Genomic DNA, 16,802 nt, shown 5'->3' with positions numbered 1-16,802 from the left:
ATTTGGTTTTACTAACTGCCTAGAAATCTATTTAAAACTTCTACCAGGGATATACAGGGTCACTTTTAATTAATTCTCAATATTCTGAAGACTTCCTTAACATTGCACTAAAACTTTGTTGCAGAATTAAGAAGTAGCATAGCTGGGTTTCCTATTCAGTTAGGAAAACACTCCTCCTTCCCCCATGAAAATTCAATACTAAGTTACATGAAGAAAATACATGTAGCAAATGGAAAGCAATTATATAAGCATTAAAAAAAMCCCTGTGTGTGATATAAGTAAAATACAAGTACTATTTATCTTTAATGGCAGGTTTGTTATAAGTAACATATAACAGTTTTACAATACAACATTCAAATTATGATTCAATGTAAACAATGTAAAATTTGGGGAATCTTAAGAAAACACTTACAGGTACAATTTAGCATTTTGAGGAAAAGTGTTATTACCTTTCTTGTAATGAATGCAAAGGGTACTTTAAGCTGACAGCACCTCCTTTGCTTCAATGCAAGATTGTCTGTAACATGGAAACAAAATCTAACTTGTAGAATCAAATGACCATTTAGTCAACCCCCCCTGCTATGTAACACTTAAAAAAACCCTATTTTTTTCTGCCATGAATACATTTGCATAATTGACAGAATTCAGGTTGGCTCAATTACATAAATAGAAATGTACTCTTTTGATGCATTTTATCATTTAGTATCATTCTGACATTAGCTAACGGAGTAAAACCAAACATGTTCAAAATTATTACCTAYGTGCTAAAATTTCCTTTAGAATGAATCTGACCCCTTCCCTCTCTCCATGTTTTCTGGTACTTTATTTCCACTAGCAAAAGAAATGTCCTTCCAGTAATAAACCAATACCAGTGGCCTGGTAGCTGGAAGTATAATTATTTCAATTTAATTCAAACTCACCAACATTTTCTTTGGAGCATGACATCAGTTATGGATAACTCACTTATCAATAACCAATTAACGGTACTTGATCATTAGTACTATATACAAAAAGTACCAGTACTCATATGAAAACATAGACTACATTTTAAAGTAAATTATAAACTAATAGGAAATGTGTTCACTTTTTCCATTAAGGCCTCCAGGAATCGGAAGAAATTTTATCTTGTTTCTGGAGAACTGGGAAGAAGAAACATTCAATCTTTTTTCTTTTAACTTGGCAATTATTAGTATCTATTTTTTATGGCAGCAATCCATTGAGACAGGAAAAAAAGCAGTACAGTTCTAAAAATAACACAGTTCAAAAAACCCACACTTTTTTCAACTTTAAAAGTACAACTTGAAAATATATGGAAGTAGTTTAGATTAGCAAAATAAGTGAAACACTGAAATAACAGTAATATTTTAGCAATAAGTATTTTGCATTATACATGAAATTATTAGCTTGAGTTTGTTAACAATTTTTTTGTGTAATTCACATGCTTTCTGTACTTCACATTTACTCGTTATTGTAATACATGCAATAAAGCACAAACTCGTTCAGAAACTTTTTGGGGGATTTTTTTGCTACAGTTATAAAAGTGGCAGGTACCAACACAGATGGATCAATCAATGCAGTTGATATGTACATGAAATAGTGGTACGTAATTTTTAGGAAATTCATTTGTAACAGGGAATTGTATCTAAGTGATGTAGACTGAAACAAATATTTAACTTCTTTGTTCTCTAATTTGGCTACCTACAAATTTCAGCATCACATGCAACATGTCATTAAAAAAAAAAAAAAAAGCTGTCAAAAAAAAAAAAGCTTAAAAAGCTGTCAATGGCCTGAAATAAAGTCACCTAAATGTCAGCATGAGGAGCGAGACTGACATGTCTGGTCTCCTACGCAAAACCTGCCTATCTCGGATTTAACTATTATCTCATGCACACCTTTCTTACGAGTACATGCAAGATGATGAATTCCCACAAAATTGAAAAGCCTTTCAAAGTGTTGCTACTTCCTGTTCCAAGTCCAAGGAGCACTTCCTCCACCTGTTTTTGCTAATGCAACAGATAGCAGCATGCATATAAAAATACGCAGACCTCAGTGAAGGAGAAGCGGGTGTTGAGAGGGGAGGGAAATGAGTCACGTGCCAAACGTTTGCTACTTTCCTAATACATTTCTATTAYGTTTGTCCGCTGCAGTGGTAGAAGCGGTATAAGAACATAACCAGAAAAAACAGTGGTTTGAAATATAGCTGGAAATTTTTGCAAAAACACTCTAGAAATACAGAAATTGAAAGTATGTATTTTTAAATTACTGAAGATGTCCCCCATTAGCCGATCTTTAAATACAGCCAGAACAAAAAATCATTTCAGCAGAGAATCAAGCATCTTACAGTACAGTATGAGTTTTAAGAACCATTGGTGGAAATGTAGTTACCATAAAACTGCTACAACTACAACCTAAAAATAAGAAAGTGCAACTCCCCACTTTGTTCCTATATATGTTTCACTTTGCTACAAATCTGGGTATAGCACAAAACTATACAAATATTTTGCCCTAAAACAAGAACACAGAAAATTTTCTGCATGAATTTAAGTGCTCACTTCTTACCAAAAGATATTCCTTATTGGCATTTGGTAGCCTATACTTTAAAATACATGTTAAAAATAAATGAGCAAGCAACACTCCTCCTCTGTTAATCCATCATGCTTTTGGACAAAATACAGATATCCAGTTCCTACTCTGAGGGTGCTAAAGCAAGGCATTTGTGATGTTGTTTACAGAACTGTTACGGAAACTTTTCCATGCTGTAAAAAAGAAAAAAGAGAACRACTGTATAAGAACAATTCTTTAAGGAATGTTCTGCTTCCCCAATTTTCAAGAAAAAACACAAACATTTATTCATTTTAGAATAAACGGCCCATTGTATTGTCAGAAAAGTTTCTGTAACCATGGAGTTATATATGAAAAACAAGTAGGGCAGAGACCATTCTTTCTGATGAAAGGCACATTTTTAAATGGTGCAACACCTTCTGTAAACAACTTAGTGGGCTCCAGAGGACTTCAGTACTTTGCAGCTGTAGGGGAAGGTCTGCGGTACCTATTAAGCCAGGCATCACAGCTAACCTTTTCCGTAAATTTTTTGTACTTCAGACTAATACATATTTACTAATATAAATATAGTGTAACTTAAGTAATGCTAAATGTGAAAGTGTCACCTAATTTTTATACTCTTTAAGATTATATATGCTCCTCTACAAAAATACTCCATTTCTGTCAGCTAATCATCACACCCACTGGAATAACCTAGGTTCCATGGCCTTAATGGGGCAATGGAGTTCAATGAATAAAAAGATTAATAAAACAGCTAATATAGACACTTCTCAGCCCGCACACTGTCAGCTAGACAAGAGCTAACATTTTAATTTGGGACTTTTTCTGAGAGACTTCCATAAAACTGTTATTCTGAATAGCCCACAGTGCAAATTGCTACTATTTTATGAAGCTGCAACACAATCATATTTTTAAGGAACTTAATTTTTAAGGAAATTTCTATCTCACTATAATAACAACGCATTTTATTTTGCAATAATAAGGACAATATTGCACTTAATGGAAAATGCTGCACATAAGATGAATACAGTAGGAAAGCCCTAAAGCAATCTCATATTCTGAGCAATTTTAATTTTCTTGCATCTTAGTGAATCTTCCCTGAAGCTTGTATTTTACTGTAATACAAGTTTACCTTTACACATTATCCTTAAATATTTAAACTAAAATTCCTTAGTTCCAAATTAAATAATATTCATAATCAGTATATTTTTAAACACATTGGTCAACACCCACAGTACTGTAATCAAACTGTTTTCTCCTTTCTAACCATAAATAATAGCTAATAATAGTCTGCAAATTGAGTATCAAGCAACTATGGAGGAAGAGAATTCAATATAAACACTGTATTATAGCAGTCAGTGTTCAAACAGGTGCAAATACACAGTTGTACATTTGTGAAATACAAACACCATTTTTTAAAATGGTTGAATACAGGAGTCCAGCATGAAAACCAATAAGTTACTAAAAAGTCTAACTGATGATTCTCAGAAGTGACATACACTAATAAATTCTGACTAATCCTTAGCATTTATACAGTACTTTACTTTCTCCAAGTGCTATACAAATGTTACAAAAGTTACAGGGATGAAGTGTGTTATTTAAAGGCAGGACACAAATCCAGAGTGAATGGTGATCAGATGAATAGCACCATGACAATAAGAACAGAATTTAAGAAATTTAGTTACTACAGAGAGACTGAGTACTTTATAAATCAGTTAGCTATGCAGGAACTATAATGAAAGACCACACGTTTTACAAGGGGAAAGCGTAGATATGACATTATTACCATTCATGAAATGTGTCTCTATGACCCAAGGAATTGACACTGGAGCTTTAACTAGCTCCATAAGCTTAGAATGCCTAACTCAGAGGTCATTGCAAATACAAGGAAACCTTTCCAGTGATAAACAGATAGCTTATGTTTTAATACAAACAATTTCTAAGATCCATCATCCTTATACATCAATGTGGATTCCGTGTTTTATAGACATTAATTCTCTAGTGCCTGTTAAGTACATAACAAATGAACACAGATGAGGTAAAGATGCTGTAATTGCCACATACAGCCAATATGGCAAAGGTGGAGTTTTTCCAAGTGGGCAAATCCAGAGGCCATGACGAATCCCATCACGGACATGATGGGAAGTCCAGGATATGAACAACATCCAGGGAAGAAAACACCACGAGTCCTTAAGCCTGAAAAGGTGCATAATAAACTTTAATGTCAGAGCCACAACAGGAATCACAGTAGAACAATGAAGAAGTGGTCTTTGTGGAAGAGTCAGAGCAGCCTGCAGAAAAGAAAAATATAATTGGCAATGGCTACAATCATGACAAGAAAAAAAATGCTTCATGGATGTTTAGAGGTGTATTATCAAGTGGCTGAATGGAAGTCCAAAGAAAAAGGTATTTTTCCTTTCCACTTTAGTTGATCAAAATCAACAATATGAATATTCAAATATATGAGCTGTGCACTGCCTTATCAGCAGCAGAACTGTGGATGGTGGGACAGGCTCCTTCTAGCTAATGATATGAATCATGCATCCTACTAAGCAGTACTAACAGTAAAACAGGGAGGAGAGGGATGAAGTATGCTATTTAGCATTTACGTGGTATACATGAACCTGTACAGTATACTGCACCAACTATGTATCATTTCAAGACAATTTAAAGAGAAAACAACGATATGTTTGAAATATTTAATATGATTTATTGACATTTATGTTCAAAAAGACATTGTGTATTAGACTACTTACCAACTGTGATATACTAATTCAACAATATCTAACACAAAGTAGTAACGTCTAATACCATACTAAAAATATGATGAAATTTACATTAATTTTTGATTGCCTTGGCAAAGTATTCTTTATTGACCTGGAAAAGACATTCAAAAGCCAACATTTGAATAACTTGTGATTTGGGTTTCTGATATTAACAACTTGTTTAATATTCCTTCAATTAAAGCCTGATATTTGATTTTAATTAAGGTGAATGTCTAGCTAGTAAGTCTTCATTACAAAGAGACTGAATTCAGCCTTTTAAAGAGTGATACTTATTCAACATACATACTTGAGAAAATATTCTGGATGTACTTATTAGCAACAGCTAGAACTACCTCCACAAACTCAAAAGACAGTAAAAACCTTAATGTTTTGGATCTGACTCTTGTTTCTGTAAGAACAGGAGTAAAAATGGCACATTACTAAAAGATCTATACAGGTGAGAAATGACAAGCATGATTAACAGTCAAAGCAGGGTAAGCCCCTCAGCAAACTCTGGTTACCAACGCCTAGTAACTAACATTTACCAGTTCAGCAGCACAACTATAATTCAGCAGCAAAGATGCTTCAACAGTAACCCTTCAATCTTCTCTTCCTACCTTCTGGCTCTCCTGAAGTCTACAACTTGAAATATCAGGTATACTCACTAATTTTTTGCTCATTTAACATGGTTTTCTTCATGACCTTCCAGAGATTCATCGAACCAATCCACAGTAACTTCTGTTCCATGAGCATAATCACAATTTGCTGATGCAATATTAATGGACTCAATTTAAACACTGGTGAACGTTTGGAAAGACAGTAACAGGCACCAGACATGACGGTGCATCCGGTTATGCTGGACACACATCTCACTGCATCTACTGCTAGAAGCAGAGCATCACTACAAGACACAACTCAGCAATCCGTCAATGCACACCTGTGTTAACTGTTGCAGGATTCAGCTACTACTGTACCTGCAATTGCGGAACTCAGGAATAGCTTCAAGTTCTTGTGGGTATTTTAGACAAGTGCTTGGACCCCGCCTTCTCTGCAAGGAAACTGGTGTAAAGAAAGAAAGTTGTCTCAACTTTAGCCAAGAAATGCAGAGATGGGAAGTTATGGGCTTCCTTGGGATATAATTGGCTTTGGATAAGGGTATACAGGCTATGTTAAAAACCCTGCAGAAAGCTTTGCTCTCTTAGCTTCCCACCGCATGCTTGCCTGTGACTCTCTTGAGCAGGTGATGGTGATACAAATACAAAAACAATCCAGTAAAAGTCTCATAACACTTTCTCAACAACCTTTAACTGTCATAGTATAGAACCAACTTTTTTGACTTGGTGCAAAGAAATAGTTTTTGCATTTTTTTTCATACAAGCAGATTGTTCAGAGATTAAAGTAGAATAATCTTGTGATAGTAAAATTGTTTATCACCTAGTCTACAAGGTAGTCAGATTTTGTTATTGTTAGCAAAAGTCTAAAAAGCCCATATGAATCTATTTTTGCAGAACTGTCCTCAACAGTGATACATTTTGGCAGAGATCCTATTCACTGGTCACTGCTTCTGCACTTTGACAAAAAAAAAAAAGAAAAGAAAAAGAAAAGTCAATGAAGGTTTCAGTGGCAAAGTCCAAATGGTTCTTTTACCTCTGCCCTATGGAGCTTAGGTGCCAACGGCAAACTCAACATATAGTGATAATCTGAATGTTGATTGCTTAAGCAGCTTACCAGCTCTGGGGAGGCAATGCTTGAAAGCTTTTCATACAGATTTAGTTAGATGGCAGGGTTGCTGGTAAGGCAAACCACTGTGCCCAATTTTAACAACAGAAACCCTATCTTATAAATGCCATATGGTCATCAGGCTTCTGAAAAGCTGTTGTCCAAGTTAATGATCTGTTTTCTCTTTTACATTCAGTAACTAGAAGAACAGTTACATTCTTGAGTTGCCAAGCCCACATATTTCTGTTTGGAAATATAAGCTCTTAAACTTTCTCTTACTCCTTACAGGCAGATTTGTTGGCCTTTTGAAATCATGAGGTCTTAACAAATGAGTTCAAGCCTTTTCTGCCTTAATCTCCCTGGAAAAATAAATCAGCACAAGGGGGGCAGATCTGAGGAGAAGTTTACCATAAGAGAGGCCAGGCTGCAGTCGCTAACAAAGTTTGTTCATAACACAAATGACCTTTCCCATACGCCTAAAAGTTCAGTCAGGTGCAAGAACATGAAGTTCCTGTTCCTCCAGCACCTTTTATATATTATGATGAGCAGCTGGAGATAGGCAACAACGTGAGCTCCCTCAGTCACATTCTGTGACGCCTCACAAGTCTGAAGCTGTAAGCTTTGGGGCTAATTCCAGACCTGTACATTTAATGTCAAACTCACTGTGCCAGGCTTATTTTCTAAGTACAGAAACGTTCCTGTGCAGCCCAGGCTAGATGAGCAGTGCCACATTAACCAGCTCTGTTATGAATGTTTCCTGATATGATCCGTCCTGATTGCTCGTTGCCAACTGCATTCTCTATACTTTCAGGAGCTTGTGAGTCTTAAGCAGCAAAATAGCAATTTCTGCACATCTGTTCTGTAACTTGAGTGATGGCAGGCTGCAGTAATTTCCACCTTTAGGACTAGTCAGTGCAACAAATTCCCCATTAGATTCTTGTGTGCTTGTATGTATATAATATATAGTAGAAACTTTGGAATACATGGAACTACAAATTCTAAGCAGCAAAGGCTTGGAAGATCTTATACTTGTTTCAAAAAATAGTGTGGGTAAAAGGGCAGATCACACACTATTCGGTACAAGTATTCATCAGAGTAGGAATATAAATACCACAGGTGACTATTTACCCTGAAAACTCCAGAAGAACAATGATGAAACCATGAAAAATAGCCCAACAGCCAAACAGCCCGAGCAGCAGGCTGTGTTGGCAGTAACAGAAATGGATGGAATTCTGCTGAAGGAGTCTGGAGGTAGCAAGTGAAGACAGATGAGGATACTGCCTTATGGTGAAAGGAAGGGTTATTCAGAAAAGTAACCCATCATCAGATTTTAGAGGGAAAACTAATAGCTTTATAATTGTGCATAGTATTGTGAAAAATACTATAATTATAGATTAGTAATAGTGCTGTGCTTAGTTAATTAGATTATTAATTTCTTAGTAACATGTTGCTTCAACAGCAAACATTGTAGACTTAAATCAGTAAATCTCAAGTCAGCAGTCTGAAGAGGGAGAAGGGAATTGGTAAAGTAACAAATAATTAACAAAGAGGTAACTCAAAATAATAAATTATAGGAGAGTACTTCAGTTGCAACAGAAATTGCAAGAGGAGGACAAGATCAGAATTCAAAATCATCTTGCTATATGGAAGAGTCTGGAATCATGAGAAAAAACTGAGAGGCACATCATATTAAGCTGAATAAAGAAAAATCAAATATAAAAATCAGGTCTAACTAGCCAGGCAACAATACAGCAGAGAGTATATGGGGATTACATTAGAACACAAACTAAACACTAGACTGTGATGGCCTTGCAAGGAGACACAAAACCTGTAATAGATTATTTTTTTCTAAAAAACAAACAAACAAACACACAGAAGTGTTCGTAGCATGCATGTAGCATGAGAAAAATTAACCTATGCTACTTGCCCCAAATAAGGCCTCACCTAAAATACTATATGCAGTTTGGGACAGAACCCTTTAAAGATCTTTTAGGCAAGAGTCAATCCAAAGGAGACCAGAAAAATAAGAAGAAGTCTAGAAAACACAAATCCAGGCCCTCTGGCCTTTTTGGGGAGTTATTTAGTCAAGAAGAGACTTTCTGGAAGGCATAATGCTTTTACAAGTTGTAAGAGTAATGCTGTTATAGCTGTAAGGGTCTAGAGATGCATAGAAGATAGCATCTGTACGTAGAATAAACATCCTTTATTAACCCAGGTAACATATTTGAGGTGGGAGTAGTTAATTAGGCAAGTAACTATGAAAGGGTCTTCAGGCTCTTTGGGTAACTTGCCTTCTCATTTTTGCTGTGTAAGTTGGGCTATTAAAGGGCTATTCTTCTGCCTAAGGATCCTGTATTTCTAATTTGTAAAACATTTTTTGAGAGAGCAGAGTAGTCAACTATCTCTCCCAGAGAAGCTGTAGAGAATAAGAAAAAAGACCAAACTGCCAACAAAGATGAATTAGGCTGGGTATTAGAATAACAATTTCTAGCTGTTTGAGAATTGAAAAAAAACACAGGAACAAATTAACTTATGATACTGCAATAATTTACTTTGTTTGGGATACTAGGAACAGGCTAGACAAACATTCTGCATCACAGAAAGTGTAAGTATATTTAATCTTGCCTCACTGAAGAAAGTAAGGAGAAGGGACACCTCCCAATTCTTTCCTGCAATCCTATGATAAAATACAATATTTAGCTTTCTAAACTGACATTGTTGCAGAACGCTATCTAGTGGTGGTGATTAAGGAAAATACAGGTTTTGATAATACACGCAAGAAAATATAAAGAATGCTGCAGCAATTAATAGTTTTTAATAGTTTTAATAACTAGGTATTCATTACTGTGTTTACTGATTTCAAAATAAAAGAAAATTATATTTATATTAAAATATTAACATTTTAATATTGTCAGGGTCCCATTAATCAACCAAAATGATTTTTTAGTTTTATAATTTTACAGTATTTCCATATGCAAAAGAACAGTAAAGGGAAAAAATGCTTTCTCTGTCAAAGATGAATAAAGGGGGAACTGATCAGATCAAAAGTTCTGCCAAATGAACAAAAGAAATACAAACATCTTTTAATTACAGCAAATACAGATACTATATATAAACAAAGAAGATAAAGTATTTTCCCATCAGAAGCCTGACTTTTAGATCTCTGTCACAAGCAATAATGCTTCTTGCATTCATCACCCCTACCAAATTAAAAAAATTGGATAAACAATTTTGCATAGTTCCTCTTTAAATCAAGAACTACACAGAACAGCAGTTCTCCCTCCATCCCCTCCTGCCTCCACCTCTTGGGCATTATTTCCTCTGTCATCCACATGAAGAGTTTAACACTACTCCAAGCAAACTGGGGAAGGGGAGGAAAGAAGGCAAGAGGGTCCAACTACCACAGTATGTTCTGGCAACTTGCTGGACAAAGGCTGCCATCTTTTTATCTTCCCCTGGGCAACAGCAGGTCAGTCTGGCAGTGGGGATGTACATTTGGGGGAGGGGAGAATAAGTATCATGTATGTATATGTTTGCTAGCAACACCAGCACAATCAGACTGTGAGGAACTGTGTCTCCGAGCAGAGCAAATCTGTGATAACAAGCAGAGCTAAGGAGACCACGAGCCAGCTAGGTGCAGGGAGCGCCTGCCACAAGCTGATGTTGGGGCAGGGTTAAAGTGAGCGTGGCCTGGGCTGGCACTGCTGCAGCTTGGGGAAGGTGCACATTTTGGAGAGTATACAACACAGACTGCTATGCTCAGGCAAAAGCTGGGTATGAATGTTTGAAGCTGGCAAGAAGACAGGGATAAGCATGAGCGTGTGTACAGGGGAGTGGGAATAAGACAGACAAAAAAAAAAAATCTGAGAACCACTGACAGAATGCCTTAAACTGGCTATACTAATCCTATTGAGGAACTCCATCCTAACAGGCAGTTCTGCAAAAGGATGATGATCACATACATTCCTAAACAGCAGCCAATTCACTTATTCCTTTTATTAACAAGCTTGACACTTGCTTGAGTTTCTTCTACAACCAACTACACTTTAGGACAAACTCAGATTACTTTAAGACTTAACAGGTCATATATTGCTTGCTATTTCTGCTCTGCAATTTATGAACACAAGTAACTAGCAATCTTAATCTGTCTGAAAATATCTGCACGTTTTATCAGGGGGGAATAGTTAGGGCTGGCTACTTCTCAGTAAAACTGGTTGAAAGTAACAAAATAGAAGTTGGATGATATTTTCCAGAGATTTCTATTCATTATTTTTCTTTGGGATTTTATAATCACAGCGACTGCATACAAAGTATGAATTCCCATATATCTTCTAAAAATGTATCTAATTAAAGTATTGTTTAAACTTCTTTGTATAGCATGTGGTAGAAGAACCAACATAGTAAACAGTGATTAACAATTAACAAAGAAAATAAGCAATTGCTAATCAATTTACTTACCTTTAATGACAGGGAGCCAGCAAGAAAAAAGTGGTCCACGTCAATGACAGAGGAGAGGAAGCCAGCCAGAGTGACTTCAGTGAAGTCACTTTTCTTCCTGAGTCCAATCACTATGGCCCAGGACCACATTCCTAGTACACCATGCACTGCATTATCAGAGAAGGCTCGGAGCCAGTCATTTTGCTGAATGAAGGAAAACTGCAAAAGTCTGTCCACTACAAAGCAGAAAATTCCCAAACATAGACTAGAAACAACTGAAGCTGTGCTGAAAGTTTGGAGAAGAGCATGGGCCTTTTCAGTCTCAGATGCCATTGCAAAAACCATGTCGCTGCACACAAAATGTCATCAGGATACACACTGTGCATTGTCCTTTGTAACTTCAGTTGTTCTGTAAATGTCAGAGAGAACAAAAATAAAAGTCTTAAAGAAAAACATATTTCATAAATGTATGCATTTCCACCCTGGTACCCCTCTCTGAGCAACTCATAGTTTATCCTGGAGAATGGTATGAAGAATAAGCATTAAGAAAACCAAGACCACTAAAATATTTTCAGTATTTAAGATCAGCACAAACCTGAAGACAACACTTTTCAATCAAGCAGAAGTAACCAGAATTAACTCCTTATAGAGCAAAGCTACATGTGTTTTTCCTCAGTACGTGCTCAGCAGCAACCCCTACTGTTACTTCCAAGACTCTTCCAACATTTGCCGCATTTACTTTAAAAGCAGTTTCTCTTCCAGAAAAGGCAAAACAATGAAAGAAATAAAAGCAAAATGATGAAAGAAATAATCCTGTTCATTGATTTGAAAATAAAGGCATTGATATTAGTATTAATGATTGATTTCTATCACTTAGAAGTCCTTAAATATTTATTTACATTCGGTGATAGTTACAAAACCCTCTGGTGTAAGGGGATTTTTTTGAGAATAATTACCCTTTCCTTAAATAACTGCTTAGCACCTCAAAATAAACCCCAAATTAAATCAAAAGAACCCCACACAACAAGAAACTGTAGAATAGCTGGACCATAAAGATACAGTACTCATTTCTGTGATAATTTAAAAAAAACATTTTCCAAATAAAAATCCTCATAATTGATGCATTCCCTAGCTTTGTTACATTAAATAGTAACTAAAAAGCAGACTTCAAAGCACAATATCAATTCTAACTGTCCAATTGTTATGCTTTTCTCTCTTTTTGAGAAGCCATAAAGAGAGATAGGATGTAGGTTTTGAAATGATGGTCTGAAAATGGGTTCTTCCCAAGAGGCTCCTATTTCAGTGCAGTACATTAAATCTTGATAAGCACAATGTCCTTTCTTCTAACAGTTCTATCAGGTAAAATTTTATTCTAAAGAAATTTTTATGAATTTTAAATTTTCATTAAAAATGAATTATTTCTAACACTGTTGGCACATAACAATTTATGATTTTAAACATATCACTAACTGTTATAAGCCCACAATACATTAAATTTTTCTTCTGTTTTATTTACATGCATTATTTACACGTGTTTATTTACATTTACTGTAGAATTATCCACAAGACTTGACTACAGGCATTGATTTTTATATAAAAAAGCTCATTGAAGTATTTATTTGAAAAATGTTAAGAACAGAGAGAAGAAAGCATGAATAATACATAGGCTTTGCATACAGATGAGAAAAAGCAAGTCAAGTTTAGTCTGTTAACTGTGACTGTGTCTCTTCTGAATAATCATGTAGACAAAAAGGGTTCCCCAAAACACTGGAAATGTAATTTATTGCAGTAACTTTTCAAAATACAGTATATTTTTGAATAAATTCCATTTTAAGGAACAAATGGCTAAGTCCTTAGAAGTATTACTTTAATATAACCATCATGTCAGGTCAGATTTTATTTGAGACCTGTATAAAACCTGTACAAGTCCCCTGTCTGGGAAGAACTGATGCAGCAACATATCCTTAAAAAGCATATGAACATTCAGAGCCAAACTTACCCTGGGATTAGGAGGACTTTTTTTTTTTTCCCCACTGTAATTGCCTTGACTTATTCCAGTAGGAAATGTGGTCTATGCCTCAGTTGCACCTCTATGGCTGCTGAATCCAATCCAGTTCAATCAATGTAAGAAAGACCATGCCCAATTCATTCCACACCTAAATAAATGAACCAAGGCAACGGTAAGCACAGGGACTACACAAAGCTTTACAAACTCTCTACAAAACATGCATGAAAATTGAATATTCAAAATATAGAAGGAAACAACATCTTTCTAATGAATTCCTAAGTAAATATAATTGAGCTTCAGCTAGGGCTTAGAAGATCTGTAGAAGGCAGAAAAAAGTCAGACTGTAACACAACAGAAAGGCACAAATAAAGGTGGAAAAAACAAAAATAAAATCCAGTGCCATGAAGTCAGAAAAGAGCATTTTCAGCCTTCTGTTTTAAGAAACTGCATTTCAAAATATACAGAATTTATTTGAACAGATTCTTTCTTGTAGCCACGTGCTTTAAAGATTCCCGCTCTAATGAAACATAGTATGAGTCACATCTACGGATACTTTTTAATTTAATCCCATCAATTAATAACCTTAGTACAGGTAAACAGAAATGTATAAATTCAAACAGCAACAGAGGTCCATGTCAGTTCTCTAGTCTTACACTGCTATGCTACTGGTATTATTAACACGCATATAAAATATATAGGAAAATCACTATGAACATAAAAAAAATTCCTAAATTAGTATCTTTGAAAATTATTTACCACAACTGAAATAAAGGTAACAATGCCAACTAGAAAACAAGAACAAGACATAGATGTGTGTCTTTGAGCAAGAGCACAGAACAGGAAGCTAAATCAGCTTTGGATTACCCTTAGTCAGAAGGGCCAGTGTCTCTGGCATAACTGCTCTTTCTAAACAGTCTGCCTCTGCAGACTTCTATAGACACAAATGACTACTCTCTGCAGAGAATCAAGTCACATTCCCAGGTACAACAGTGTAGGCATAAATATGCCGCAGGCCAAGAATGACAAATCAGACAAATCAGAAGAAGCAAAACTCCTTTCAACTAAAACTCCTAAATAATCTCTTTTTTTAAAATCTAAAACTAGAAACTGTATTTTTGTCTGAACAATAATGTTTTTCAGACTGCTTACAAAATATTGCAAGAAAGTGTCATAGCTTTTTCTGTACTATAAATCTCACAAAGCATAGCATTAATGGAATTATTAATTTCATCTTTGTTAAACAAAATCTTGATTGTTCTTTCCAAACTGTTAATTCCAAATACAACAAAATACTGAACAGAAATTCTACAGCTTAAGTTCCACGCAAAAGTGTTACATAGACAGAAGTACCACTTCCTGTGAGACTGCATAACATGAATTAATAATTTTCAGAAAAAAAGGATTATGCTAATAATATTTAATATCTGCATATACTCTTTGTCTAGGAATACAATCAGTTAAAACACAGCGTGTTGTCCATCCTTCAAACCTCTAAAGGATCACACCTCTCCACACCATAAATGGGAATATCATCTCTGTATATAGCACTATAGAATTAATGTAATTATTGTCTTTAGCTTGGAGCTCAGATTCTTATTATTAAAACAGGAAATTGGGAAACAGATGTATTATACAAGAATGCTTAGAAAGCTAACTTCACAACTAAAGACCATGGGTGGTTAGTCCAGTTAATATACTGAAGAAAAGATTTAGATTGGGTTTGCATAAAACACATGCACACACAGTTGATATAGTAAAGCAATAAGCTTTATAGATATAGATAAAGTATTAAGCATAATCTCTGTCTATACCCACAAAATGCAATTTTGCTGATATATCTCACTTCATTCCAGGAAATCATAAAAAGTTTTTTTTTTTTTTTTTAAAGCACAGTTGACATTATAAATTACTGACACAAGAAGATATTTAGTATATCAGTCCTGTAAGTACGCGTGTGGGGATATACCTGATGTTAAAAGGCCTTTCAATTTACTTTGTAAGAGTAAAACAGAAAGCCAATGGCTAAAATTAACTTTTAGAAATATTATTGCTCTCCAAAATTTTTACTCCAACTTAGTAACAAGCTACCAGCTGCATGAATGCATATAGGAATTAGCACAGTAAAATGCTACTGTCTCCTTTATGCAAAAAGTCAAAAGATCACAKTGATTCCTTATATTTCTACAATTACTAAAATATTATTTGGTACTGAAAGTTAATTTATGTGAAAAACATCATCAAATACAATTAAGGTTTAAGATATAAGATCAAACCTATACTGCATTATCTCCTGGAAAAGCAGATCAGAGCATAAAACGATCTGAAGGACTAGCAACTAAAATATTTTTGGGTCAGATAATTATTATGCCGGGGGAGGAAGGGGGAGGAAGCAAAGGAGGTCGCTGGAAAAGGAAAAGGACAAAAGTATTTCCTAAAGCATGCAAACCATCAGCAGAATTTAACAAGATACTGAGGAACAAACTGTGAACTTAAACCACAATGAAATTAAGGGGGGAAAAAAATCATTAAATCAAGGATCTGCAACTTTGTAATGAAACTGTTTATTTCAGGGACCAAAAATTAAAGCGACTGAAAAAAGAGGCCATCCCAAATGATCAAAATTCGAATTCTCTCTTTAGCAAGTAATTCAGAAATGAGATGTATCTGGGAGAAAAGAAAGAGTTGAAAGAAATGTCCTAAAAGTATGTAGTAACCCTAAACAAATTACAATACTATCAACTTGAGGAAACATTCATTCATCATCCTAGACCAAAAAAAAAAAAGCATGATTAGTAGGGCTTATGTATTTGCCCCATTAATTACAGCAACATTTGGATCATAAACAGCTAATCCAATTGAAGATTAAAAACACAATCTGCCTGACTACAGAGAGGGAGGAAGGAAAGACAGGCAGGCTAAAGACATATGATTAGAGATCAGCAACAAACACGTTCTTATGACTCGAGACATAATTTGTTTCAACATAACTCCCTACCAGCTATCTCCTCAGTCATTAGAAATATAGGTGTGCCGTCACTTTCCTCACACGAACGCACCTAGGAGCGCCAAGGCCACACGCCCGACGCCTCGGAGCACGTTCCCGTTCCGCACGGGCGCAGCCCCCGCTAACAGCCCCCGCAGGGCGCCGCCACGCCGCCGGCCCGGCTCCCCTTCCTCACCCGAGCCCCTCACCCCGAAAGGCTTCACCCAGGGGCCACTCGCCAGCAGGGGCAACACGATCCCCCCCGGCCCGGCCCGAGCCCAGCGCGACGCGCACACGGCGCGGACACCCCCGCGCGTGGGCAGGCCCC

The 16,802-nt window shown here is 35.9% G+C and overlaps 1 protein-coding gene across 1 annotated transcript; it reads right to left on the bottom strand.

Moving 5' to 3' along the window:
* Positions 1 to 279: 279 nt before the first annotated feature.
* Positions 280 to 16,625, bottom strand: TMEM267 (transmembrane protein 267). The gene is made up of 4 exons (XM_026062959.1): positions 16,548 to 16,625; positions 13,483 to 13,639; positions 11,505 to 11,892; positions 280 to 4,853 (listed from the first exon to the last, which is right to left on the bottom strand). Exons 3-4 carry the CDS (start codon positions 11,826 to 11,828, stop codon positions 4,518 to 4,520), a joined length of 660 nt encoding a protein of 219 aa, XP_025918744.1. The 5' UTR covers positions 11,829 to 11,892; positions 13,483 to 13,639; positions 16,548 to 16,625; the 3' UTR covers positions 280 to 4,517.
* Between the last annotated feature and the right edge of the window lie 177 nt (positions 16,626 to 16,802).

Source organism: Apteryx rowi, unplaced genomic scaffold, assembly GCF_003343035.1.
Source record: "Apteryx rowi isolate R43461 unplaced genomic scaffold, aptRow1 scaffold_197, whole genome shotgun sequence".
NCBI classification, from domain to species: Eukaryota; Metazoa; Chordata; class Aves; order Apterygiformes; family Apterygidae; genus Apteryx; species Apteryx rowi.
The sequence above is the reverse complement of the archived record's forward strand: the minus strand, read 5'-3'. Positions and strand labels throughout refer to the sequence as shown.

What these genes read in the sequence shown, in the direction of transcription:
- TMEM267 (XM_026062959.1), bottom strand. Translation starts at nt 11,828, where the DNA reads ATGGTTTTTGCAATGGCATCTGAGACTGAAAAGGCCCATGCTCTTCTC. An exon ending in CTGGCTCCCTGTCATTAAAG is followed by an intron (nt 4,854 to 11,504) that starts GTAAGTAAATTG and finishes TCTTTTCTGCAG; the next exon opens with GCTGCTCTGACTCTTCCACA.